Below are 25,743 nucleotides of genomic sequence, written 5' to 3'. Positions count from 1 at the left end.
AAGCAAGTTTTTTTAGTTGAACTAATGAATATATCCCGCTGCCTTTTCCTATATTCCCCATAGTAGAATCATCCATTTTTTTAAAATTTTTTATCCGCGCTCTAGAATTAAGCACTAGAAGACGATTTAAGAACTAATAATTTTAATCTCATCTCCTCTCTCACATTCAAGGAATTAAAGGAATGTCAACTCCTAAATTACACGGTTGTCCCCAGGGCCCCTCTTTTGTTTTCTTTACTTAGAGATTTCTAATACGCTTTTCTTAATTCATTTCCCATCCCCCACCCCCATAAGAAATTACTGGAGAAAGTTCATCTTTTTCTTTCTAAATGTTTTTGCAGGACACATATTTTTTATTTCAGTGCTTGTGCTTTTAATTCACATAAATGACACAGTTTCATATATTCCATTCTACGTTCACTTTGTTCCTGTCCTACCATGGTTTTGAGGTTTATTTCTGTTGCTGTATGCACATCTAGACCACATCTAGACCAATTACTTTTAACTGCTGCACAGAGATCTGCAAGCCTGTGTGTGCCTACGCGCCCAGGGATGACTCCCAGTTCGGGTCCCACGCCTTGCTATCAAGAACATCTTCCCAGTATTCCAGTTTGAGGCTTTCCTTGACATATGGCAGGAGCAAATGGCAGGTGATGAGGCTCTGACAGTTTGCAAAGTTTGCACTTCATAACAGGATCCAGGATCCAGGGAATGTGATTTAGAGACACAGAAATTCATGTTTAGCGACTTTTTCAGAAATATCCCTCAAATTCAAGTTTCCTGATGTCTAGCCTACTTATCTTAAGCATTAATAGCTAGTTACAAATATTAGCATACAATGTTTCTATTTTGAACTCCAAACTTGGACCCTGAATATTATTATTCTCACATAATTTATTGCAAAGCCCCAAGTAATAAAAAATCTCAGGTAACTAGAATTTTCTTCTCACCGTTCCTTCTTAAAAAAGAAATCCAATCTAAAACCTGCTTACAAAGACCAAAAACAGGGTGAATCTGTTTTATGATAATGATGTTCAGAATCACTCTGCCTTCTCCCAAATTCCTCAAAATTCCCAGAAACGTCCATACATACACTGAAAGAAAAGTGAATTGGTATTTCTTAGAAAGATTATCATCAATAAGGTTAGAAAAGAACAATCAAACAAGGTTTCTCCTATCGCCTATATATTCGGTCCATTTCTTCCCACTTCGAGTCCCCACTTGGGCCTGGGCAACGTATGGTAAAGGAGGAAATAGCAAATAGGTGCAAAGAGGAGAAGCATTTAGAGATACTTGGAGGGTCAACAGGTTGGTTCAGTGCTATTCAGGCTCCATGGGCCCACCCCGGGCTCTGCCACTTATGGGTTGTATGGCCTTCCAGACAAGTGACTCTTTAAAGTAGGGGAAATAGCTGAACGTACACTCATGGGGATGCTGTGCGAATTTCATGACTTTGTATACATATGAAGTGCTTGGCAAATAACAAATGCCTGGAAAATAATAAACACCAGATAAATGTAATTTTTTATTACAATAGGAGCACCTGCTGTTTGCTGGGGCCTGTGTGGAACTCCGGAGATCCGAGATCACCTTTGCCCCAGGAGGCAGACAGGATGGCGACAAAGTCAGATAAAAAGCAAGTAGATGAGTGTTGCTACCCAGGGTGAAATGGGAGACACAGGAGAGCCTCAGCAGTCCAGAGAGAGACTCCACTTACTTCACAAATAGTAAATTCAAATGCCTCCCTTACTGCTTTGGTAACACAGGGTCTTTTTGAAGAAAACAAAAATACCATGAAGCAAAACCAAAACGAAACCGAACAAAAACCAGGGAGCACTTGATACTGATCAACTGTCAGGTCAAGTCCATCTGTGGTCCTCATGAGGCCACAAATGATGAGGATGCCCAAAGGCCTCCGGTCACATCTACACAAAGAAGAGTTTCAGGTGCAGACACATCTCCTCCCCTCATTGCTTCCACCTACCTGCACGGGGCATCCTCTTTGTCGCCACTGGTCACCGCCGTTCCGTTTGCCTGGGGCACTCTGTCCACACCTTCTCCCCCGCCGACCCTCTCCCCTGCAGAAGTGGTACATCTCCTTCACGCGCAGTTTGGGCATCACTTCTTGCATGGAGTCTGCCCGCACCTCCTTCTACCTCCGTCAGTCTGGGTTAAATAGCAAACCGTGGCCCACAGTGTCCCCACTCCCAGTGTTACTACATGCCACCATCTGACTGTTTGCCACCCCTTCCCCCAGCCTTTCTAGAACAGAACTCGTGACCCACGTGTGTGCGATTAGCCTGGCACTTGCCATATATCTGGCTCCGGACAAATAGGCACTGGGCGGACAAACAAGCATTTGGTTGTAAGTCATTTCCACTGGTACATAAAAATCACTTCTGTGATTGATACATGGAGAGTTAGAAAGGCTTTTAAGCTTTTGGGAGAGATGGTGAGAATTCTCACCTGGAATATTCTAGCTTCAGTAGTCAGTGCTATTTCCTCAATGGTACAGATCATGCCATCTATTGAGGGCCTGTGGGCTGGAAGCAGCCCGGTAAAGGTGTTCCTGGACGCTGATGGAGTAGGGAGTGAAGGTTAAGTCAGACTCAGTCACAGGATGAAATAGTGGTCTAGTGTTGACTTCTGCCCGGTGCCTCAGCTGTCCTCTGCATTTGATAGAAGTCTGTAGTCTAGACCTGGAAGAAAGGCTTTCCTGAGCAGAGGATGGGAGGATGTAGTGAAAAAGAGGGTCTGCCTTTCCATTGCTGTCTGATGCCTATAAAGAAAAGTAGGGAGTGAAGCTGCAGAGTGAGTGGAGAAATTCTCCGTAAGGATAGAGTTGTTTCCTGAACTATTTCTCAAAGTATTGGGACATGATGTTTCCACAGATAGGACAAGAGACCATATTCAACCCTTGACCATCTACATTAAATGCTGTGCTCTGAAGGTAAAAGCAGGCTGGTGGAACCTTCTGTGCCCCGTGGTGGGGAGCCTGGTGGTGGGAGATGACCGAGAGGGTTGGTAACAGCTACGGTGAGCTTCCACTTCCTGGCTCTTAGTTTCTGTAGGGGCCCGGCTGCTAGTAGAACTCCAGACTTCTTTCCCACTTCCTATTTTTTTCGTCCCTCTTGGAGAGTTCGGGAGTAGGCTCCGCAGCTCTTCTGGACTTCTTCAAGTCAGCCTGGAAGCTGCCATGTTCAAGTCGGCCTGTTCTAGTGGCTGTCCACTCTGATAATACGATCAGGTAGAAGCATCTTCCTGACACCTTCTTTTCTGAAATCTCGGTGACAAATATTTGTTTCTGTTTGATTTTCCTTTCTCAAAAACTCTGGGCACGAAACCACCTTTTAAAGCACTTACTTATGGCTTGTGTTATGTGGCTGGGTTTTAGTGGCTGCTATGAACTGAGATGCTGCAGCTTATCAATCACTCCAGAGGCTGACCTTTCTAAAAATACTGCCTGCAGATTGTGAGAGTGCATCCGTTTGGAGTTCCCCCTGGCAAGAAAATAGAATGACCAGAGATGATGATGTCACTTGTAGTTTAAACTTGGTGATTTTCCCTTCTGCTTTCCCTGGTTCCTTTAGTATGTGCTAAAAATATATTACATGGAAATAAAGATGTTGACATCAAGAAAGGTAGAAATTCTTTCTCCCTAAAGAAATGCAAGCTCATCTTTGTATCTTCTCTTTGCAAACAAACAGCCCACCCTCAGACCCATATAAAACACTTCAGTTAAATCCCGTAGGGGAATTTGCCCTAAATATTGCAGTTTGATCACTCATCCTCTTTATCAAGGGTGGGAAAACCACAAAAGGCCCCGCTGGGATTCGAACCCAGGATCTCCTGTTTACTAGACAGGCGCTTTAACCAGCTAAGCCACGGAGCCAGCACGTCCTTGCTGATTCAAATCGACAGTGAAAAGGAAGGATCCTTGCTTTTGTGTACATTTCTGGATTTTCTCACCATTGAGGGTCAGGAGTAGCCCAGATGCTTCTCCAGACCCTAAAGATAAAGCAGTCCCCGCTTCGCCCCCCCCCAAGACCTAAAAAGCCGCGCGGCTATAGGAAAACCAAGTCCCCTTCCGGCGGAGCCAGAGGAGTTCTCCTGCCTCCGCGGGGAGCGTGATTTGGGGCCCAAGGTCAAGTTCACACCCTAACACTTCCAGCACCTAGAACTGGTCCCTCAGGAAGCGAGCTCTCGGTCCTGTATTCCATGGTGTTTTTAATTCGAAGTCCAGTCATTCCTTACCCCATTTCTTTCCGTAAAGATTGGGTTTCACCTGCCTGCTTCTTGCTTATAATGTTAGGAAATGGAATTCCAGAGTCGCACCTTAAAAATACAAGACTTCATAATTAAAACCTAGTCCTAGAGAGAAAGGAGCGGCCGCCTGTCATCTGCAACTACAGAGGCAGAGATTTCTTGGCCTATAATTGTCCGAAGGATCTGTTAGATAAGATGTCAAATTGAGAGCATTCACAAGAATTTCTATATTATCATGGAGACTTGTGTGAGTATTTGTAACTGTTCCCAATTTATTCTCTGTAAAATAAATCTTCCCTTGGGAATAAAATTTGAAGAGAGAGCATTAGTGAAACTCCCAAGAATTTACAAATTATGTGGCCATAACTGTGAAAGTAACTTCCCCAATGAAATTATGATTGGCGGTGTTGCTTGAAATCTATTGTCATGGTGATAATGCAGAAATCAACATTTCAGTTTTTCTAAACTGTATCAATATTTGAAGGATTTCGCTGTCACACTACAAAAGTTGGCACTTAGCTCCACCTACATTCATGATGGGGGTGAGGGATGAGGTGTGAAAGCCGGACTCGGCTAGATTTCTCATTTCAGTAAAACACAGAAAGTCTATGAAATCAGTTTGACAGTCCATGAAGTAAGCACCTCTTTCTTTACTATTATAAGATTACCCATCATATTATTTGTGTGCTTGGAGCCAATATATTCATGAACAGCACAGTCACTCCCATTGTGGCTTTGACCAAACTGTGGCAGACAGAAAGACAGCAGAGCCAACAGTACTTTGTTTGCATTTTTCCTTTGAGCAGCGGTCAAAATTTGCACTGAAACTTTGGGAAGTCAGCTGTTTAATAAGCCAGAGACAAATCTTGGGGAAAAACTTGAGCCTTAGAGCAATCGTTTCCAGAAATCTGGACGTGAATTCTATATTCTACTCCATTCCCAGTGTGACCAGCAAAGACCATGGATGTTGGTTCTGTGGCACATATCTGAAACCGGAGAAGGCACACATCTCCGTGTCACAGGCTGCGGACAATAATGTAAAGAAAAGGGAGGGGCAGAATGCCGTTTTCTGGACGCTTGAGAGAGAAACCAGAAGAACAGTGTCCTGAGACACAGAGAAGGAGAGGAGTCCACCACTTCGATGGTGAGCTCGATGCCTTCACTTGGCTAGGCTTTGCTATCCACTTACGCAACTGAACACTGAGCTACATGCTGCTGTGAAGATATTTTGTAAATATGGTTAACATCTACAATTAGTTGACTGTAAGTATCCCCCATAATATGCGTGAGTCAGCCCGTTGAACCAACTATTGTTTCCAACCAATTGTTTCCAACCAATTATTATCTCCAACCAGTTGAAAGGCTTTAAAAGCAAAATGGAGGTTTCCTGAGAAAGAAGAAATTCGGTTTCAAGACTATAACATCAGCTCCTGCCTGAGATTTTCTAAAGCACAGGCCTGTCCAGCAGAATTCAGACTTGCCAGTCCTAGAAATATTCATTCATTCACTCACTCATTCATTCATTCATTCATTCATTCATATTTTCTTACTGGTTCCGTTTTTTCTGGACTCTGTTTCTCTGACTGATAACAACCACTGAAGAAAAGACTGGAAATTAGAAACTGGATCTCTCAGAAAAGAAGGCACGGTAGAAAGTTCTCCAAAAACGAAGTGACAGCCTGCCTCGGCTCATGTCAGGCTGTGCACACGGCAGAGAAGTTTGAAGCAGCAGGAGAAGCCCATGCTGGGTATGTGATGAGCATAAAGTAGAACCAAGAAGTACCCATTTGTTTCACTTCTGAAAATTCAGGCATGATTGTTCATGTTTCCAAACTTCTCTTTGGAAGAAAAGTCTCCTTTTGCATCTTACAGGGAGGGGATAATCTGTGAACTTGGATGGGAAAATGCATTTTTATCTTGACTAACTTGTTACTGAAATTTTGTGTTTTCTTCCACTATGAATGTAGGCAACAGATCACAGTTGTATTTCAGCCCTTTTTACTTTATCACTTTTGGAAATCACAAATATTTCATATCAAATTACAGTTGTTACAAATTTCTTTACCATTTATGCTCATGAGTGCTTTGAAATTACAGTATTTATCAGACCTCCTGCTGTAGATTGTCATTTGGTGCATTAATAAAGGAGCACAAATATTACCATATCATAAATTTTTATAACCATACCATAAATTTTTAATAAATTTTGATAACATATTTCAATAGAATTGAGTTCCCTTTGAAATCTTACGTATTTATCTGTTATCTTTATATTTAAAAGTATTATTCTGAGAGGCAAGTCCATAACCACCAAAGTGCCCTAGGGGTACAGTACAAAACCTGGTCAGGAGTCCCCTCTGCTCTACTGTCCTGGGGAAAATTCCTAACTAGATCGACTTTCACGTTATGCAGAAAGAGTAGCAACCTGTATATTCTTCTTAAGGGCTGCCGCCGTTTTAAGAGCTGAAAACAACTATTTTCTAAATTCATCGTGTATGTTCTCAGTATCAGGCAGTTTTACTCCATCTGTTAACAGCCCTCAACTTATTTGCGATTGCTCATCCAGGCATGGAGATATCGCTTAATTCTCAGAAATACAGAGGCTGAACTGCACACATCAGAGATGCTTATTTGCTTCTTGAGAAAGCAAACACATGAGAGCTAATGATGCTCCTTTTAAAGGTGTCAAAATCTGAGTTGTAGGCCCAGCGGTAGTAGCACAGGCCGGTCAGGTGCTTAGCACTGAGCCTTGCTTAGTAAATACTGAAATACAAAATTTGTAACGACCCGAGGCGAGACAACAAAGCATGTCATATCATGCCAGCCCACAACGACTTCCAGTTTCCTACAGGTCACATCCAAAGCCCTTGCGAGTGTCTACAGGGTCGGAGGTGGTCTGCGCGTGCTCCCACCTCCAGGCCTCGGCGCTGGAGATTTCCCCTCCACGTGGCTCTTTCCCTGATAGCCGCATTTCTCCAGTGTCAATCACCGGCGCTGCTGGGCTTTCCTAGTCTTCCCGGTTTGTTCGTTTTCCTCCAAGTGCTTATCATGATTATTTTACTTATTTAGTGCTTCATGGTCGTAAGCTTCTCGAAGGGCAGGGATCACTTGTCTTTTCTTCTTGGATCGGCTTCTAGCACTTCGAACGGTAGGTAACACAGGTTGGTGAGTGAACGCGTGGATGGAGAGGGGACACGGGCGGAGCGCGGACGCCGGGGCCCGAGCAGGCTGCTGCTGGCGCCTGCGTCCTCACGAAGGCATACAGGCGCCCCCACACCCCCGTGCGGGCCAGTGGCGCAATGGATAACGCGTCTGACTACGGATCAGAAGATTCCAGGTTCGACTCCTGGCTGGCTCGGGGGGCGCAGTGTTCTTTTACTTCTTTCCACTGCATACCACCGAGGAGCTCCATGCAGTTCGAAAATTCGGGTGAACGGAGGTTTGCCTGCAACTTCCCGGAGCGAGAAGGGCAGCTCTTAGCACAGCTGGGGTTATCAGCCCACTGCAGAGCGGGTTCCGCGTCTCGGCCACGCGGGAGCGCTTAGCTGCCCGCGGAATGTGAGCGGTTCCCGGTGCATGCCCATTGCAATCTCAATCATAAAGATTGAAGTCTTTCTATTGTTTTCCTGCATTTGGCCATTTTCAGAATAAATTGTTAAGGATTTGGCTTCAGGTCTGTGCACTGCAAGGGCTTGATCTGCGCTTCCCAATGGCGTCTGGTATGAGCGCTTGGGTGCACGGGCGCATGCACCTAGAAACGACACTCAGCAGCAAGGATGGAAGGGCATGTTCTGCAGGGAGAACTGCCTTCTGGGGCAGCAACTTGCTGCCGCGTTTCCGTAGTGTAGTGGTTATCACGTTCGCCTCACACGCGAAAGGTCCCCGGTTCGAAACCGGGCGGAAACACATACCAATCCCTTTTTGTTACTAATTCCTTAAAATTTTGTCTTCTGCATTAGAAAAATACCACGTCCTCATAAATACGACCCCTGCCTTTTGTTGTCTTGTGGCGGGGCCGTGGTGCGGAGGCGGCACCGCCCGGGGTGGGTCGGGGTCCCGCGGCCCGGGCTGCGGCCTGACGTATCGCGAGGGGAGAAGCGGCTCTCCCCCGCTCCGACGCAAGGCCGCCGGCCGCCCGCAGCCCCGGAAGCGGTTCCTCGCCGCCCGCCACCTTCCTGTTCCCGGCAGGGCCCGCTGCGCGCGTCTCCCCTCGGCCCCACGGCCCGCGCCGGCCCTGCCCCAGCCGAGGGCACCCGCGCGGCCCGGGCCGCAGCTGGGCGCCCGCGCCTCTCGCACGGCCGCGGGACTCGGGTAAGCAGCGCAGGCCTCGGTGCGCGCCTCCCGACGGAGGGGTGGTGCGGCCGCCCCCGCGCGCCGGGGAGCCTCCCCGGAGTAACGGTACGGCTGGCGGCCGGCAGCCGCGCCAGGGCGGACGGGGGGCGGCGACGGGGGCGTGTGGAGGGTCTGCACCGCGGGCCGCGGCTGGAAGCGGTCGGGTGGGCTGGCCTGGCCTGCGCGCGGCCTCTCCCGCCCTTCTCCCCCGTGCCCACCGAGCGGACGCCGCAGGCGCGAGGCTTCCTCCACTGTGGCTTTCTGCGCTCCCCGTCGAAAGAAAACGATCCCAAAGTCAAGAAGCGGACCAGCTGTGGGTTCCGCGTAGTGCCTCGAAGCTTGAGAAGAGTCTCTGGCAGCCCCTGTTTAAAATCAGGTCTTGAGCCCCGGTGTGTGGCCTCTGACCTCTGCCTGACACAAGGCCTGCTTCCGTGTTAATTGGATCCATCAGAGGCTTTTCTGGTGCAGAAGTCTTGATATTGCACCTGACAGCCTCGGGTTTATCCTCAAGATTTCTTTCTTAGATGTGTTACTACGACTACTCCTACTTTTATTATTTGTATTACTGCTGCCACTACTACTTTTAGGGGTTAGTCAAGCCTCGTCTCTCAGATCCCAATGCTCTACGTTCCCTGGAATGAATGCTATGAATGTGATGTTTTTAGGGCCCTAAGAAAAGAAAGGGCGATCTTTACCTAATGTGCTTTTTCTTTCTCTCTCTCTCTCTCCCCAGCTCCCTCTTTCTCCTCCATTTTCATACCTTCTTTTATCATCTTGTTAATTCCCTTGTTAGCAAGATAATAGTAAGCTTTGGTATGTGCTCAGTAGAAATGTATCTAAGACATTTTCATTTGAAATCATCTATACTGCTCAGAAATACAAGTGAGTTAAGGTGGTGCCCTGAAAGGAGGCTCGGGTCTCAGGGGCCTGGGAGATGTTGGGAGATTTGTCCCCTCCCATCCCTCTGAGATGCCAGTGGGCAGGAGTACTTTAGCTGGGAAACCAAGTGTGCCCTAAGCCAACCAGTTGCAGATGGGTGATGGTTTCATTGGAAGCCTATGGCCGCCTCCTTCTCTTCAAACCCTGTGTATTCTGGCAAAACGCAGAAGGAGCCCTAACCTTTCAGATACTCTGCCCTCTCACCTCACTACGCTTCCGTCTCCCAGTCTCCCTCAATGCCAAATGGAAGCTCAGGCTGCCCACCTTGGCTGATACTTCCTTTGGAAGGTGGAGAACAAATGGGCTCTAGATAGTGGCTGACACCACGTGAGCTCTTGCTCCCGTGGCACACTGCACCTTACATATGACCTTTTATTTTGTTATAGTCTTTCTTCTCTCTTTCCTAAGCCTTCTCCCAGGTCTTCCCTCCAACCCCAAGGCACAGAGAGAAGAAGGTGGCCTTCTGAGTTTGGGGTGGGATTGAGACTAGAACCCAAATTAGAACTATCTCCCAGAAATCCAGGTCAGTAACAGGTCAAGGGAGCAAAAGGATGCTGCTAAAGTGTGCTTGTAACTGTTCGCTGGGAATGGGTGGGGTGTGTATTGGACGAGTAGAATTTGCTCCATGGATACTGGAGACAGGCTTATAATGAAGGAGAAAAAAAATATGGGAAAAGGATTTTGAGAGCTATGCAAAACCTCATAGTGAATCTAATCCCAGATGTGTTGTAGGTCACTGAGGGCTTTACACTCTTCCCTCCTGTGGTCGTCTGCTAGGGCTCCGTAACAAAATGCCACCGACTGGGGCTTGCGAACAACAGAAATGTATGTTCTCACAGTTCTGAATGCTGGAAGTCCATCCTTAAGATGGTGGCAGGTTTGGTTTCTTCTGAGGCCTCTCTCCTTAGCGCGAAGATGGTCGCCTTCTTGCTTTCTCTTCGCATGGTCACCCCTCTGTGTTGTTGGCGTCTTCATCTACTCACAGTGGATTAGGACCCACCCATATGACCTCGTTTTTCCTCGACTACCTTTTTAAGGGCCCTATCTCCAAATACAGTCACAGTCTGAGGTCCTGGGGGTTAGGACTTCGACCTATGAATTTGGGTGGGGGAGGAGGGGCAAATTTGCTGACTTTTGGGGACTGAGATCGAGGATTACATATATTATTGACAGAGTTTGGAGATTTCCCAGCAGTTAACCTCACAGAAGACTGTAGCACACCTGCGTCTCATTTTAGTCATCATTTGCATATTTCTCTTGCAAATGAAATAGACTGTTTGCTTTTTATTTGACTTTTAGGTTTTTTAAGCTACTTCTACCAGTTAATTTAAACTTTCGTGGGTCTGCTTCTAATGAAAATATGCAAGTCTTCATAGCTAACAAAAGTACTTTTAAAAAAGGATGGAGCAGATGTTCCCTCTCCCCTGAGGCTGCCGAGGGAGAGATACCTTTCCACATTATAGAACAAGCAATTTGGTTAAATGAAGAGTTAAATTGTGAACTTTCACAAGAATTTCAGTCTGATTCTTTGCAATGCGAAGATGAATGATTCAACACTTTCACTATTTTGTGCGTTCTGTTCTCTGTTAATATAATTCTGTCCTTGGAAGTGTTACTTTAACAAAGAGGAATTTTTAAATTCCTAAAACTTTAAAAATTGTTGCCATGTCTTGATAATTTCTTGCCCTGGTGATAGCACTGAAAGTCCTATCTCTGTATTCCCAAAGTTATAAAATTATTTATATGATTTATCTGCTAGTTCATAATATTTCTTTTCTCTCACATGCCTGATGGAATATTTGTAATCCTATGACTTCTCTATTTTATTGCCTAACAAATTATTTTCTCTTTTTTTAATTCTTAAAATATGGGATTTTTTAAATTAATAGACTTTATTTTTTTAAGGCCAGTTTTAGTTTTTCAGACAAGTTGAGCAGAAAGTAGTTTCTCCTGTTATTAAAATTTCTCTTGTTAGTAACAACTTGCATTAGTGTGGTACATTCTTACAATTGTTGAGGCAGTGTTTCCACGTTATCCTTAACTGAAGTCCATTGTTTACTTTAGGCTTCACTCTTTGTATACAGCTGAGTGTTGCTAAATGCATAATGTCATGTATCCACAATTATAATGCATACAGAATAGTTTCATTGTGCAATATGTCCCGGTACTCCACCTCAAATGATTTCTTCTCGGTTAACACCACTGTGTGGTGAGAACGCTCTCCTCCCCATCCCTCTTTGGCCTTCACGGAAATGAAATGACTTTTATCCCACTGGCCCTTTTTCCTTATTTGTCTATCTGTCTCCTAATTTGTAAGGTCTCTGGAGAGGCAGCCCGAGGTCTCCTGATAAGCTTCCTAAAGGTGAGTTTCAAGGAACTAATCCATATTCGTCTACTCAGATACAACATCCAGCCAGCGGCCTGTTTTCCTTGAATTTATCTTTAGTGTTACCTGCTGTGTTTCGGCCTTTGACATGTGGAGATCATGGCCCCCCTGCTTGGGATGGACTGCAAGGGATCTAACATGAAGAAGACTGAGCCCAGGAAACAGACTGTGAGCACTCCCACCCCAGGACCTGGGCTAAGAAACAGAGTTTTGGAGTGAGATGGAAGGAGAATGGTATGGAGTGTCCATTCTTTAGGGAAGTGTGTCCTAGAACAAAAGCTCAGCCTTTGGTTTCCTCTCTCATTCTCTGGTAAAAAAAAGGCCTCTAAGAATATATGCAGAATTTTTAGCGTGACAGTATTATTTTTTATACAAGTTGGCACACTTTTGAGAGTGAATGGAAACGTTATTAATAATCACACCAGGGCAACAGGTATAAACCAAGTCACCCTAATACTATACCAAGTGATTTTCGTGCCATAAACTATCTCTCAATGTTGGTCCTTCATTTTAATAACAGCTGTCTTTTCGTACTTGTTGCTTTCTGGGCACACCTTTACCATACCCAGAGTTGACCTATGTGATCTCTTGCGTCCTTCTCAATTATTTTCTTTAAAAATTGGTTTTTTTATTGGTTCAGTATTTGGATTAAAAAAAAAGCCTTTTGTTCTCTAAGGATTGTTCACACATTCCTTTAGTGGTACATTTGGGAGAGAGAAAAAAGAATAAATTAGACATAAAGTCATGTCATGTCTAGGGCAGCATGTCCTCTGGAGGGAGCAGGTTGAGGCTACTGGACCCATCGATACGCAGAGTGCATCTGTGGCAAGAGGGACTTTTCGGCCCTCAGGAATTTAGAATATTTAGAGGCAAGGGAAGAGCACAGTAAGGGAGGAGAAGGGTCCAGCTAATTTCACGTTAGCTTTTCAGTGAATTGCTTTCAGCATGAGAATAGAAGTGTTTCTCCTCTCAATTTCGATCTCTGTTCCCAAAGTTTCTTTAACGTACCAAGGGAAAAATACTGACTTACTCAGGGCACTTTGCTTCTCCTTTCTTCTTTATACTAACATATTTCTCCCTCTATTGCACAGGAAGGAAGGAAACATGCAAAATTTCCAGTAATTCTGATGAGGAAATGGGGAGAAAAATAGATAGTTTGGTGTTTTAGCACCATTTATAGGTGGTCACTTTTGTTAGCGAAGGAACATCAAAATCAAAACCAAGTTTGCTCAAGGATCATGTTTGCCAGCTATCTATGTACATAGTGAGGTTCAGCAGACACAGAACAGAACAAAACAAGACTCTGGAACAATTTAGGGACAGATAATAATTTTTTTTTCTTCTTAAGATAAAACGTTGTGGAGTGGGACAGGGCCTAGGGCTACAGAATTCCCCAGAAAATGTTTTCGAGGGTGGTGCAGAGGTGTGAGTAGCTAGTCCTGGCCTAAAGCTTTAAAAAAGTTCACACAGTGCTTCATGCCCAGGTCCCGATTACCCAAACTCAAAATAAATCACTTTCCATTCTGTGTGTCCCTGAACCTGTGCTTTGGCTATGTACTTTTTAAAGTAGTTTTTATTAATTCTTGAGCAGATACATAAAATGTCTCTGTGTAGAATCTGGAGAACAGTACACCAGCCATGTCCCTCCTCCTCCTCACCCCACCCTCAGTTCAGGGGAGAGAATGCTACCCCCATCCCTTCCCCTGGACCCTCTTACCCTCTCCGGCCACCATCCCTTTCTCAGCCCCCTTTGATGTGTCTACAGTCCCAATTTTTATCTTCCTCTTTTTTTTTTTTAGTTTTACTACATGCTTGTAGCCTAAACATGTCATTTACTTTCGTACTTACAAATGGATCTGTACTGTACGTATTTGCAGCCTGTCATTTTTGCTCCACAGCGTGCTCTTGAGATTATCTGTGTTTCTGCGTGTCGCTGTCATCTCTTCGTTTCTGCTGCTGCATAGCATTCCCTCACTGAGATGCTACTAACGTATTTGTTCTATTACTGAGGGCCAGTTGGTGGTGTTGGGTTTTGAAATTACAGAGTCCCCATAAACATTCTCGTTGGGATATCCTCTGCACATCTCCAAGAATTCCTCTGGGGAAATACTCAGAAGTGAAACTGCTTTTCAGAATGTTTTCAGATTTAATACCCTAATTTACACACACAGAACACGCACTCTGGCAGTATATCGTGTTTTAATTGTTGCACACCTGCTGAGCCCTTAATTTTGTCAGGCAATTTCGTTTCCACCAGTTTGATGGGTGTGGCGTGTTAGCATGCATTTCTCATATTACTAATGAGGTTGAGCGTACTTTTATGTGCGTATTTACCATTTATGCTTTTTCTGAGAAGTACTTGTTAACACCTTTGCTCATTGTTTTAATATTTTCCTTTTGTCCTTTTCTCGTGGATCTGTAGAAATTCTTTGTATATTCTGGATTCAAATCCCCTGTCAGTTATGTATGTTATGAATATCATTACCCAGCTTATAACTTATCTTTTTACTTTTTTATACTTTATTTGATTCACACAAATTATTCATTTTAATATAGTCAAATTTGAATTTTAATGTAGTTAAATTTGTCAGTCTTTCCCGTTATGGTTTACACTTTTTGTGTTTGTTAAAGAAATCTTTCTAGGAGCAGTGTGAGGAAGACAGAAACCGCTCCCCTCCCTGGACTGGCCAAGCCACCTGCCAAGCGCCGCTGCCACCATGCCCAAGAGAAAGGCAAAGGGAGATGCTAAAGGTGACAAGGGGAAGGTGAAGGATGAGCCACAGAGGAGATCGGCGCGTTTGTCTGCTAAACCGGCTCCTCCAAAACCAGAACCCAGGCCTAAAAAGGCCCCTGCAAAGAAAGGAGAGAAGCCGCCCAAAGGGAGAAAGGGGAAAGCAGATGGTGGCAAGGAGGGGAACAGCACTGCAAAGAACCTAGATGCTTCCACTGCCCAGTCACAGAAAGCAGAAGGCAGTGGGGATGCCAAGTGAAGTGTACTTTTTTGATAGCTCTGTACTTCTAGTGACTCTACTGTTTGAAATACTATTTTTCTTTAATCAAGTTTTATAAAAATGTAGAATTTGGGTTTTTTTTCTTTCCAAACTTATGTTGTTAGCATACAACACACATTGTTGCTGTCTTTTGTAGAAAGTGCAAATACCACTAATAGAGTGTCTCAGAAGGTGGATTGAAATGGGGGAAGATGGGATCTTCTGTCCTTATTTTTGAAGATTATTCTTGGTTCCCAGGAGAGATTTTCTGACATTCACACATGTCAGCCACTTTGGCTTAGAAGCCTTACAACAGAGAGAAGCAAAACTTCATGTCTTCTTTCCTGATGCCATCAGCATAGACTTGACTTCCTGAAATAGTAATGATGTGGCCTTGGCCACCCAAAACTCCTGTGTCGGGTAACAGTACTCAGGCTTTCTGGTGATAATATCAAGATGGTGTTGCTCAAAAGACCAAGATTCCTGTTTGTAGTTTGTGGATCATCCCATCGATGATCTTAGAGTTTTCAGTTCCTTTCTTCCATGTCAGAGTTGACCTGTGAAAAGATCTTACACGCCTCTTGTGAAACATCCACCCCTTCTGAGAACTCCGCCTTTTCAAAACAGCAACAGAAGACTGTTGACTTTTGGGGGAGGGGAGTTTGAAAGTTGTAAAATGTTATGGATTGTCAACCATGTCCTCCTGGAAGTAACTGGTTTTGAAAAGTATCTGATAAAGCCGAATACAAATTGGCTTGGTGGTGGGGGATCACTTCCTACCCAAAGTCACAGGTGGTGGGGGATCACTTCCTACCCAAAGTCACAGGTGTATTCTTCATTGCATTGTAAACATTTTATAGTCTTGCTTTTCACATTTGTCTTTAGTCTGCTCTGAACTGATTTTTGTGAAAAATAGGAGATAGAAGTTCAATATAATATTTTTTCCATGTGGATAAGTGGTGGTTGTCCCAGCATCATTCTCTGAATACTTAATTCTTTCCCACTGATCTATAACACCAGCTCTTTCGTAAATAAAGTCTCTGTGTATGGGTGAGTCTGTTGATGATTTCTATTCTGACTCACTGGTCAATTTGTCTAATCTTGTGGCAGTACTATACAATCCTGAGTACTATTTTAGAAAAAGGTCTTGGTATCTCAGGACAAATCCCACCTCCAAAAAAATCACCACCAAATTTTTCTTCCTCGGGGGTATCTTGGCTATTCTTAGCCATTTGCTCTTCAGTACAACTTTTAGAATTAGATTGACAAGTTCTAAAACAAAACAAAAATGTTGGAATTTTTATTGGATTTATACTGAATTTATAGACTAAATACAATGTTGAGTCTTCCAATCCATGAACATGATATAGTTCTCCATTTATTTAGCCTTTTTAAATGTCTTTCAATAAAGTTTTATAATTTTCTCCATAAATGTCTTTTGTTAATATTTCTTAAGGACTTTATACTTTTTGACACTATTCTTATGGTATATTTTTAGTTACTACATTTTCCGTTTTTAGCTAAAGTTTATGTTTATATCCAGCAACCTTGCTAAACTCTCATTAATTAATCTTTTGGGTTTTCTACATAGGTAAACCATATGTTGTGTATGTGCGGACAATTTTGTTTCTACACGGTTTTATTCCCATTTTTACTCTTTCTAATGCTAGGCATTGTCCAAGTGCTGGCAGCACAGCAGTGAAAAAACAAAATCTCTGCTTTCACCAAGCTTTTATTCCAGTTGGGCCTGGGGGGAGAGTTAGAAAATACACGGATTTATGTGAGGAGGGGCCTAAGTAAACAGGTAAAAGTGGGTGCTATTTCGATAGGGTGGCTGGGGAGTCCTCCATGATGAGATGACATTTGAGCAGAGCACTTAATGAAATAAAGGAACAAGAGATGTCAATATGTGGGGAAAACACTCCAGCAGACAGGAGGTGAAAATGTGTTTGGCTGTTTGGCTCGCTGAGGAAGAACAAGGAAGCAGAAACAGCTGAATTGGAAAGAAGATGGGTAAGGATGATAGCTGATATGATTGCAGAGATAACTGGGGGCCAGGAAATGGAAGACTCCAGGCTGTAATTGTTCTCTGAAAGTGATGGGATACCATCAGAGTTGCCAACAGAGAACACAGTCTAAACGTTGGGAGTGGGGGGCGGGCAATAGGCTGTCAGGGGTGGGCAAGAGTTGAAGGAGGAAGACCAATTAGATGGCTGTCACACTGAATTGCAAGAAATTCTACTTTATCATGCTGTATTACTGTAGTCCTTCCCTCTGTTCAACTATTCCCACCCCATTTTCTTTGGTAAACAGCAAACATGTATCTGTGCTTTCTCTTTGCTAAGCAAGAGGTCAGGACCAAAGAAAAACATTCCCTGTCAAATGCAATAAAGTCACCACACAGTACTGTGCTTAGTGTTGTGGTAACACTGCAAGAGCCCTGCCCCTGATGCCAGAACATAAAGGGGTTTTAGAGAGAACTTCCTTGGTCATTTTGACACCAAAGCAGCAAAATGAAAATAGGAGATGGTCAAGCAAGGAAGGAGTGGGGAAAGCCTTCTAGTAAGAGTAATAACATTTGCAAAGATTGCCAGAGAATATGGTACATAGTAGATATTCAATAAACTTTTGAATAAAAAATGATTTAAATGCATAACCAAACAAATTTTAGGGTTTTTTTTACAATAATAAAGTATTTCTTAAGTGCTAATTTTTTGCCAAATACTGTCTGTCCAGTGATTTCCATGCGTAATTTTATATCTATGACCCTATGAGCTGAATATTACTATCCCCATTTTACATTTAGTGAAACTGAGGCAAATAGAGATTAAATAATTTGCCTTGAGATCATACAGTGAATAGAAAAATCCAAATTAAGACCTAGGTCTACAACTCAAGAGCCTAGAAGGTTTCTCATTGTCGAAAAGATCAGTGGTATAAATTTCAAATATCCATCAGTTTGAGTAAATCAAGGAATTTCCCAAGATACCATTAGGAAACAACGAAATGCAAGAAATAACATGCTGTGTCCTAAACAGTTGTAATTCCCAGTGAAGAAGGGTAGTAATGAAAGGACCCTAAATTCTAGGGGGAAATGGTCATATGGAATTTAGGATTTCAGTGTTTCTCTAGCAACATAAGGCTAAAAAGGCTTATTTTTTTCTGTACAAAGACGCTAGTTTTTTAGACAAATATTTCTAAGCGGGGAAGAGCAAATTAGGAAATAATAAACTACACTTTAAACCTCCTTGTCCACTTTTCTGGTCCACTTGGCACTTACATTCTTATCTGTAAATTAATAAATTAACATCCTGGTTTATGAATATCTTGAGAATTTGGGTGTCTGATACCAAACAGACTTAGTGATCCAGAGTTTTCCATAAGTAAATTTCTGACCCTCAAAACTGAGGCCCTGGTCCTGGAAGAGCTAGAAAGACGAGGGAGGGAAACTTATATTCCTGTATCCACCCTTGTCCCTCTTAGTTCTGTTGCCTGGTGAGCTGGGGAGACCCCGGGCCCTGAGGCCTCCGCTCACTCAAACCCGAGGGCGTCACCAAAGGTTCTTGGTCGTGTCATGAGAAAGAATTCGACAGACGCGCAGCATAGTGGACAAGCGACATAAGCGGGAAAGTTTATTAAAGTGAAAAGTACAATCTCCAGCCTTGAGAGCAGAGAGGGAGGAGAGAGAAAGAGAGAGAGAGCGAGAGAGCGCGAGCTGTGCGTCCTGGGGGCTGGGTTCCTATCCTTTACTGGCAGCTGTGGACTAGGGGGCGGAGTATTTGTTATGTGGGGTCGGAAGCAGGGTTTCCCGCTTTTTCCTCCTCACTCGCTCAGGGGTTTCCTGTCGGGGCGCCGCCATCTTGGGCCTATCTGGTGGGATCCGGCTGCTCGTGGATGCGGCCAGGACAGGCCACTGACCTTCCCCACAGCCGGCCGTGGCCGCCTCCTTGCTGGCCTCCGGGCATCCTGTTAGAGCCTCACTGCCTCTTCTAAAAGTCCTAGCCTCAACAGTGCGCACAGTGATCTCTGAAACACGGGCGCCAGGCCTCCTCAGGCCCCTCCACGGGTCTGCATGTGGGTCCTCAACGGGAAATCCGACAGCCCACCCGCATCCGCCCCGGGCACGGCCAGACGAAGCACTTCCGGCCCTTCTAGGCCCTTGGGAGGCCTCCTCTCTCGGTGTCGCGGCCCCTACCCAGGGGGGCTGGCGTCCTGACTCCAGCTGGGTAAGCGAGGCTGAGGCTGTGAGGCTCCTTGCCTGTATTGCTGTTCAGACCCCTCGCAACCTCGCTCAGGCTTGGGGTTTCGGGCGCTCACCCCAAGTCCCTTCGGTGAGGGGAGTGTCGGAACCCCGTGTCTCTTGGTGCGCGGCCTCTGCATCTGTTAGGTACCGGGGGCTCTCTGGCCGCATGCTGCAGCCCGTGGAGCCCTTCTCAAGATTATATTCTAAAAAACAGTAAGAAAAGACATAGAATGACCAAAAGAAAAAAAAAGGGGGGGGGGAGAAAGAGAGGAAAAAGAAAAGAAAAAGAAAGTCAATTATACTACGAAACATTACGAAACACGTCAAAGAACCTTGCGCTGACGCATTGAACATGAAGGCCAAGACCCGTCTCAGGGCTTCGGCCGTCGCGGTAGTAAGTACGCGACATGGATGTGATTGGATGTGGGGGTCGGCAGCGAACGGCCAAACCGAGTTCTTGAGACGTTTTCGGTGCCAAAAGCTGTTTTTATTATAGCACAGCGACGTCCGGGGCAGGAAGAGCTGCAGCTGTGGTTTTGAGGAGGGACTGATGCTACACTTTTAAGTTTGTGGAGGGAGGGAAGGTGGAGATAAGGTGAGTTCCAGGAATTTGTTTGCTGAAAGCAGGGCCCCCAGGACCTTGGGGGTCTGGCTGTTGTTCGGATAAGGTAGCTTTAGGTTTTTAGTAAAACATGAACATTAAGGCAGCCGTGCGTTCTGGAGGACTGCCAGGCTGCGCGTCTTAGGCATTTATCAGTGGGCTGCGGGTTGTAGGGAGATTTAATTTAAGCTACATTTCTCTTGCCTTTGTTCTCATCAATGCGAAAATGTCTGTGATTTTCCTTGGTGACAAAAGCAGAGGAACTTCTGACTGTGGTTTGTTCCCTACATTCATATGCGAAGGGTACGCCAAATTTCAGTTCAAGGTTAGAGATTTTGAAGATGTAAATATTTTTTCCCATCCAAGTTCACCAGTCGCCACAAAAAAATTTTGTGTGGGTGATGAGAACGTTCCAGATTTACTCTCTTAGCAACTTTCAAATATATAACACAGTATTGTTAACTATATTAATTTTAGTTACTTATATATATAACTATATAATATAATATATAATATGTACTAAATATATATAAATATGTATGAATTCATTTAGAGACGAGTGCTAAAGAATGCTGTCCACACCCTTCCTTCCCTGAAGGAAGAGGAGACTATGGGGTTGATGAGTGCCAGGAAATGCGAAAGGTTCGAAACTGTACCCAGCTTGCAAGCTGAACTGGCCACACGGTTTCATGGATGCTGGTGTAACTCACAAGGCTCCTGGGTTAGGGGACAATGGAAAGTCTATTATTTTAGTAATAGCAGTAGCCAGATTATCAGCATTTTTTTCTCTGGTTCCTTGGCTTTAGTTCTCAGAGGGCAAAACCATGATATCTGTACATGCAGTGGGTTCTAAGAGAGAAACCCTAAACCATGGATCTCTATTCTTTTATAATGAGCTGGAAGCATGCCTGCCCATCACTCTGGAGAGACTCTCTTGCAGGAGTGTTTGCTGTATAAGCATCCTTGAAAAGAAAATCCAGAACAAAGAGCAGTCAGTGCATTGCTAGCAATACATGCAGAAATGTGAGAGATTCATGAAGGATTATGTCCCAACAATGAGTTGCTTTCACTTGTTGAAGTTTTTGTGTTTTGTTTGTTTCTTTCTTCTTCATCTTTTTTTTTTTTTTTTAAAGAAGTGTGATTTGGGAAATTTAAATCTGAATGTTTGCCTAAACTCATCTGCCCAATAGAAGGGTAAATGACCCAGGGAAACTTCTAGTAGCTGTTTCCTCTGGGCACCAGCCTCAAGGTAGCTGGGTTTCTTGAGTGGAGGATGCCAGCCACACATTTGGCTTTGTTTGGTAAAGCAAATGATTAGCACTAGTTGAGTTTTAAGTGTTTGAAGGTTAATGGAGACAGGTTTAGAGATCGGGACAATAGTGTAAAATGGACATACAAAGTGTCTGTTTCCTTAATCCAGTGCCGTGTTATAATGATCTAATATATAAGTCCCTTGCCTCCTGGAATTGGAGTAACATTCTTGTCAAGTCTGTCAATGGATCAGTTGCAGCCAGGTGGTCCCTTGTTGTCGGAGCACAGATAACAGCACAGTAGGGCTGGGGTTTCAGCCCCTAAGATCCAAAACGGAAGAGTGGAAATGGTTGTCTTCTCCTTCTGTCCCAAACTTCTCCTCCAAGACTGAGAAAAGAAAGGGAATCTTTTAACTGTTAACTGTGCATACTGATGTATTGGGAAGTCCTTTGTCTTCTTGAACAGTGCAGCTGCTCAACATTGGTTATTTTACTGCTTAGCACACTCTCTGAGACCATGTTGGAATCATTTTGGCATTAATATTCAATTTTGTGACTCCCTCCCACTGCTTATTTTTAAAAGGTTGTGAGAGACAACTGCCCTGTTGTGTTTAATTAAAGTGAATGGAGGTCTCTTTCCTTTCGAAAAAGCTCTGAGCGTTGTAAGAAACCATGGGGTCACAGCCCAAGTGGACTGCCCAACAGGCAGTAAAAGCTTTCATGAAGTGATGGGCGCTTCAAGAAAATATTTCTCCTGTGACTCTAGTAGCAATAATAACAATGATCACACTGGATAACTTATGCAGTTTTGGTTTTGCTTTTTTTTCCCTGCAAAATGCTATCCTGTCTCTGAGGATTGAGCTCAAGGCCCTCATATTATGAGGCTGACGTGCTGCCCAGTGTGTCAACAAGGCAACTGACAGGAAGTGTTCTTTTTTCTCAGAGGTTGTGTAGCTGCTTTGATGATTTTTCACAGCAGTGTAAAATCCACTTTCTCTGTTATCTTCTGGATCCAGTAGGATGAAAATTTTGCTTTGGGCAGTGACCAAATGAAGGTTCAATCAAGGGCTGCCACATTCTGTTTCTTCAGTGGTTCCCAGGAGGGCAGAGACGGTGTTGGTGCCAGTGTGTTCAGGGGACTTGAGGTTTTGGGGTCCCTCTAAGAAGGGGACTGGGATTTAGGGGAAGAAGCAGGGCAGGCAGGTTACTTGGCACAGGACCCATCACCCTGTGCTATATGTTACCTTGCATCCTTATGATGACTCTAAGCCCAGTGTTTCCCAATGAGGGGGATGTGAAATCAATCGAACTGTGGGTAGCTCCCAACATGGCCAATAGGATGGAATCTGAAACATCAGGATGCAGTGCGTGTGTGAGACTGAATGGTAATTCAGGCAATTTTGTTCCTGCTACATTTGTGTGTCTGGGTCCAGATGTAAACTCAAGTTCAAACTGGTCATGGCCAAAAAAGTTTGGAAGCTGCTGCCACTTGGCCCTGAGTTGGAAGTGCTGATGCCAGGACCCCTGGGGTTTACGTGGGCATCCCCAGGGCTGAGCAAAGGAGAGGATCGGAAGGGAGCAGTCCAATGCCAGACAGAGGGAGCACTTGTGTGTTTTTGTGGCTTTTCAAATGAGAGTTTGACTTTTGATGATTTGTGGCCATTGTTACTTGTGCTCTAGACGAAATGTTTTGTGTGCTGCAGCTTCCATCCTCCCTCCTAAAAGGCTCTTCTATTTTGTGAACAGATCCTAGGTTATGATATCTGTGCCGTGCTCGGGATCCCCTCTTGTTTTTCAGTGAAATCAGCCTGTGATTTGAGATTATCTTCTTTCCTGTTACTATTTACTGGGCTAAAAATGCAAGAATAGGGAAGAAAAGCGCTAACGCCCGAACAGGGACTTGAACCCTGGACCCTCAGATTAAAAGTCTGATGCTCTACCGACTGAGCTATCCGGGCTCACATAAAGTGTTTTTGACACATCACCTGTAGTCAATTTATCTACAAACTTGAAGGAGGAATTATTTTACAAGTTTGACCCATGATTCTGGTTCAGGACTGTGCATTCAGAAAATGTTTATAAATACACTAATCAGCATAGAAACTCAGTCACAAGGAGGGTCTTCTTTAATACCAAGATCTAACCGTATTATATTAGTTCCCCCAAATTCTTTCACTCTATAAAGTATAGCTATAAACTATATGTATAGATGAATACTATATATGTAGATATACACTATACTGTATAGAATTCAGTGCGGTTGAGAACTACAGAATGCTGGCCTTCAGTTCCTAGGCTTCCAAGAGACCTATCTCAAATATGCTACATTTGGGCTGAAATAGAGCACTTTTGAAAGGAAGCTGATCCATCACTGGTGCTTCTAAGGTTTGGGGCAGCACTTTGGACGCCTGAATCTGGGTCGAGAAACAGGGAGCAGTTTGATTTTGTGCTGGGTCTCAGCTGTCTTTATTTATTTATTATTTTTTTATTTAAATAAACTTTTAATTTTTGAGTAGTTTTAGATTTACCAAATTGCAAAAATGTACAGAGTTCTCTTATACCCAGTGTCCTTGGTTGTTCACATCTTACATCATATATGCATTTTAAGAAAACTAATTAGAATACTGTGCACATGTAAATACAGGTGCATTTCTCAGCTTAGAAAGATAATTACCATTACCAACATTCATTTGCCCCCCCCCCCCCCCCCGGGGTCCTATCTCCTCATCTTCCCGGGTAAACACTGTCTTGAATTTGGGTTTTTTTCTCCATCTCATGTTCTTTACAATTTGGCATGTATTACGGTGTTTCTAAGTTCCTGAACAATATGCTGTGGAAACTTCCATGATAAAATTCAAACTTAAGGACTTATTAAAAAAAAAACCACAAAACCAGAACCAATCTCAGGTTTATTTAGGCATCTCTATTTACTTAATCATCTTCTCAATCGGTGTTCTTCAGTACCAGCACATTTTGGGCATGAGATTCTACTGATCACTGAACACATGCTCTGCAAACACTAGGGCAGCCTAACCTTTCCACTGCTGGGAACAAGGGTCCAAAAGAAGCAGGAGGCCTGCAGCTGACCCGCTCCTCCCCCCTCTTCCCAGCCTTGTGCTCCAGAGACTCGCAGAGGAGGTCCATTCTTCTGGAAGCTCCCTTAAGGCTTTGGGCTGGGAATTCTGGATTCTGGGAATGGGCTAGGGGGCAGTGGGGTGACTAACTCTTCCCAGTTTTAGCACTGGATGTCCTGAGCTCCAAGGCAAACTGGAACTCTAGAAGACCTTCTGCTCCATGTGGATGAGAGCCCCCTGTATTACCAGGATCCGTTTTTTCTAGGTCGAAGACTTGTCTTAGGTCGTTAATTCTTCAGCCAATTTATCTTCAAGTAAATAAATATCCCATGTTCTGAGACACTTCCCATCAGTTCTCTTCCACTTCTCTCAATTCAACTGCAAATTTCCAGTTATCTCTTCAGCCTGTAGTCAGCCTAACATGGCTGCAGTATCCCTCACTTGTCCTTAAAATAAAAGAAAAAAAGGAAAGAAAGGAGCTTTTTATTTTATTTTCAGATTTTTATTTAAATTTGAGTTAGATAACATATAGGGAGAAAGGAGCTTTTAAAGTAGAGTCCCCCTCTCCTTTTTCTCATCAGATTTTTAGGTATTTGGTTCCATCCTTTGGTCTCCAGGTTAAGTGCTTGACAAGGGCCCGATGGCTGGAAGACTTCCTGTACTTGGAACACTGATGTTGTCCCTTTAACCATTTCATGATTTTGCTGAACAAATAAAGGAAAATGTAACGTCAGCATTCAAAAACATGTTTTAGTTGCAGGGGACAAAAATAGGATTCAAAGGACTGGGAAGAGTTATAAAGGAACACCTTATAGGGTTGGGGATGTAGCTCAGTGGTAGAGCGCATGCTTCGCATGTATGAGGCCCCGGGTTCGATCCCCGGCATCTCCAGACTCTTTTTATCTACACAGAAACTTTTTAAACCGTTGAATCATTAGACTTCGTATCCTCCTCTTCATCAATTTCCTGCGGTGTTCTTATTCCCATTGCATTTTGAATTGTGTATGTAGAGAGAGAGACAGGATAAATAAGATATTTGGGGATCTCTTTATCTGAAACTAATAAAAGTGGAAACGTAGATAAAAACACCCAAGGGAGAGACGGCTGAAGCAGAGCAGCCTGGAAATCAGCCCCGGGCCCATTGATGACAGGCTGTTTGTAGTATCTGGCTGGCCTTCAAAGGCAGAGATAATCTTGGTCTGAAAATACAGAGAGGGGACAAGGGGGTATTGCTAGCGCCTCGTTGCTGCGTCATGGCGCGAAAAAAAAAAAAAGGACAAGTATTGGGAAAAGGACGAAGCCTACCTAGCTCGGGGGGGAGCGAGGGGCAAAGCCCGCATCTCGCGTATCCCAAGCTGCTTACAGAGTAAAAAGCAACAATAAGAATACCTTCTTATCTGGACGTCGGAAGCGACGCGATTGGCCGGTTAGCTCAGTTGGTTAGAGCGTGGTGCTAATAACGCCAAGGTCGCGGGTTCGATCCCCGTACGGGCCAATGCTTTGTTTTCCATCCTCTCCTTGAGAAATATTCTTCTCTACTCTTGGGTGGAAAATGAGGATCACCGGCTAAGGTAAGACAGCCTGCTGTGTTCCCCCACAAGCAACGTTTTGCCACGAGTCCAAACCACCCGAGGAGAGCCCCGAGAACCCTTCTTGGGAAGC

General features: G+C 44.2%; 1 protein-coding gene and 6 non-coding genes across 14 annotated transcripts; 5 read left to right on the top strand and 2 right to left on the bottom strand.

Annotated features, from left to right (window-relative positions):
- Positions 1–3,818: 3,818 nt before the first annotated feature.
- TRNAT-AGU (transfer RNA threonine (anticodon AGU)) lies at positions 3,819–3,892 on the bottom strand. The gene has a single exon. It is a non-coding gene; the product is annotated as a tRNA-Thr (tRNA).
- Positions 3,893–7,551: 3,659 nt separating this feature from the next.
- Positions 7,552–7,624, top strand: TRNAR-ACG (transfer RNA arginine (anticodon ACG)). The gene has a single exon. It is a non-coding gene; the product is annotated as a tRNA-Arg (tRNA).
- Positions 7,625–8,099: 475 nt separating this feature from the next.
- Positions 8,100–8,172, top strand: TRNAV-CAC (transfer RNA valine (anticodon CAC)). The gene has a single exon. It is a non-coding gene; the product is annotated as a tRNA-Val (tRNA).
- Positions 8,173–8,418: 246 nt separating this feature from the next.
- HMGN4 (high mobility group nucleosomal binding domain 4) lies at positions 8,419–16,345 on the top strand. Of its 8 annotated transcripts, none has more exons than XM_087858233.1 (4): positions 8,419–8,577; positions 11,855–11,899; positions 12,020–12,091; positions 14,555–16,345. In XM_087858233.1, the coding sequence occupies exon 4, from the start codon at positions 14,641–14,643 to the stop codon at positions 14,911–14,913; it is 273 nt and encodes a 90-aa protein (XP_087714359.1). In that variant the 5' UTR covers positions 8,419–8,577; positions 11,855–11,899; positions 12,020–12,091; positions 14,555–14,640; the 3' UTR covers positions 14,914–16,345. The 8 variants fall into 8 exon arrangements, with proteins under 8 accessions (XP_087714359.1, XP_087714358.1, XP_045656384.1 ...); XM_087858232.1 differs by having other exon boundaries at positions 11,984–12,091; XM_045800424.2 differs by having other exon boundaries at positions 8,420–8,577; positions 12,020–12,157.
- Positions 16,346–22,892: 6,547 nt separating this feature from the next.
- Positions 22,893–22,965, bottom strand: TRNAK-UUU (transfer RNA lysine (anticodon UUU)). Its single transcript has one exon. It is a non-coding gene; the product is annotated as a tRNA-Lys (tRNA).
- A 1,935-nt stretch (positions 22,966–24,900) lies between these two features.
- On the top strand, positions 24,901–24,972 carry TRNAA-CGC (transfer RNA alanine (anticodon CGC)). The gene has a single exon. It is a non-coding gene; the product is annotated as a tRNA-Ala (tRNA).
- Positions 24,973–25,502: 530 nt separating this feature from the next.
- On the top strand, positions 25,503–25,576 carry TRNAI-AAU (transfer RNA isoleucine (anticodon AAU)). The gene has a single exon. It is a non-coding gene; the product is annotated as a tRNA-Ile (tRNA).
- The last annotated feature ends 167 nt before the right edge of the window (positions 25,577–25,743 follow it).

This window comes from Ursus americanus, chromosome 32, assembly GCF_024610735.1.
Source record: "Ursus americanus isolate L20-20 chromosome 32, mUrsAme1.1.p, whole genome shotgun sequence".
Lineage (NCBI taxonomy): Eukaryota > Metazoa > Chordata > Mammalia > Carnivora > Ursidae > Ursus > Ursus americanus.
The sequence above is the reverse complement of the archived record's forward strand: the minus strand, read 5'-3'. Positions and strand labels throughout refer to the sequence as shown.

Excerpts from the sequence above, each read along its gene's own strand:
- HMGN4 (XM_045800428.2), top strand. The coding sequence starts at position 14,641 with ATGCCCAAGAGAAAGGCAAAGGGAGATGCTAAAGGTGACAAGGGGAAG.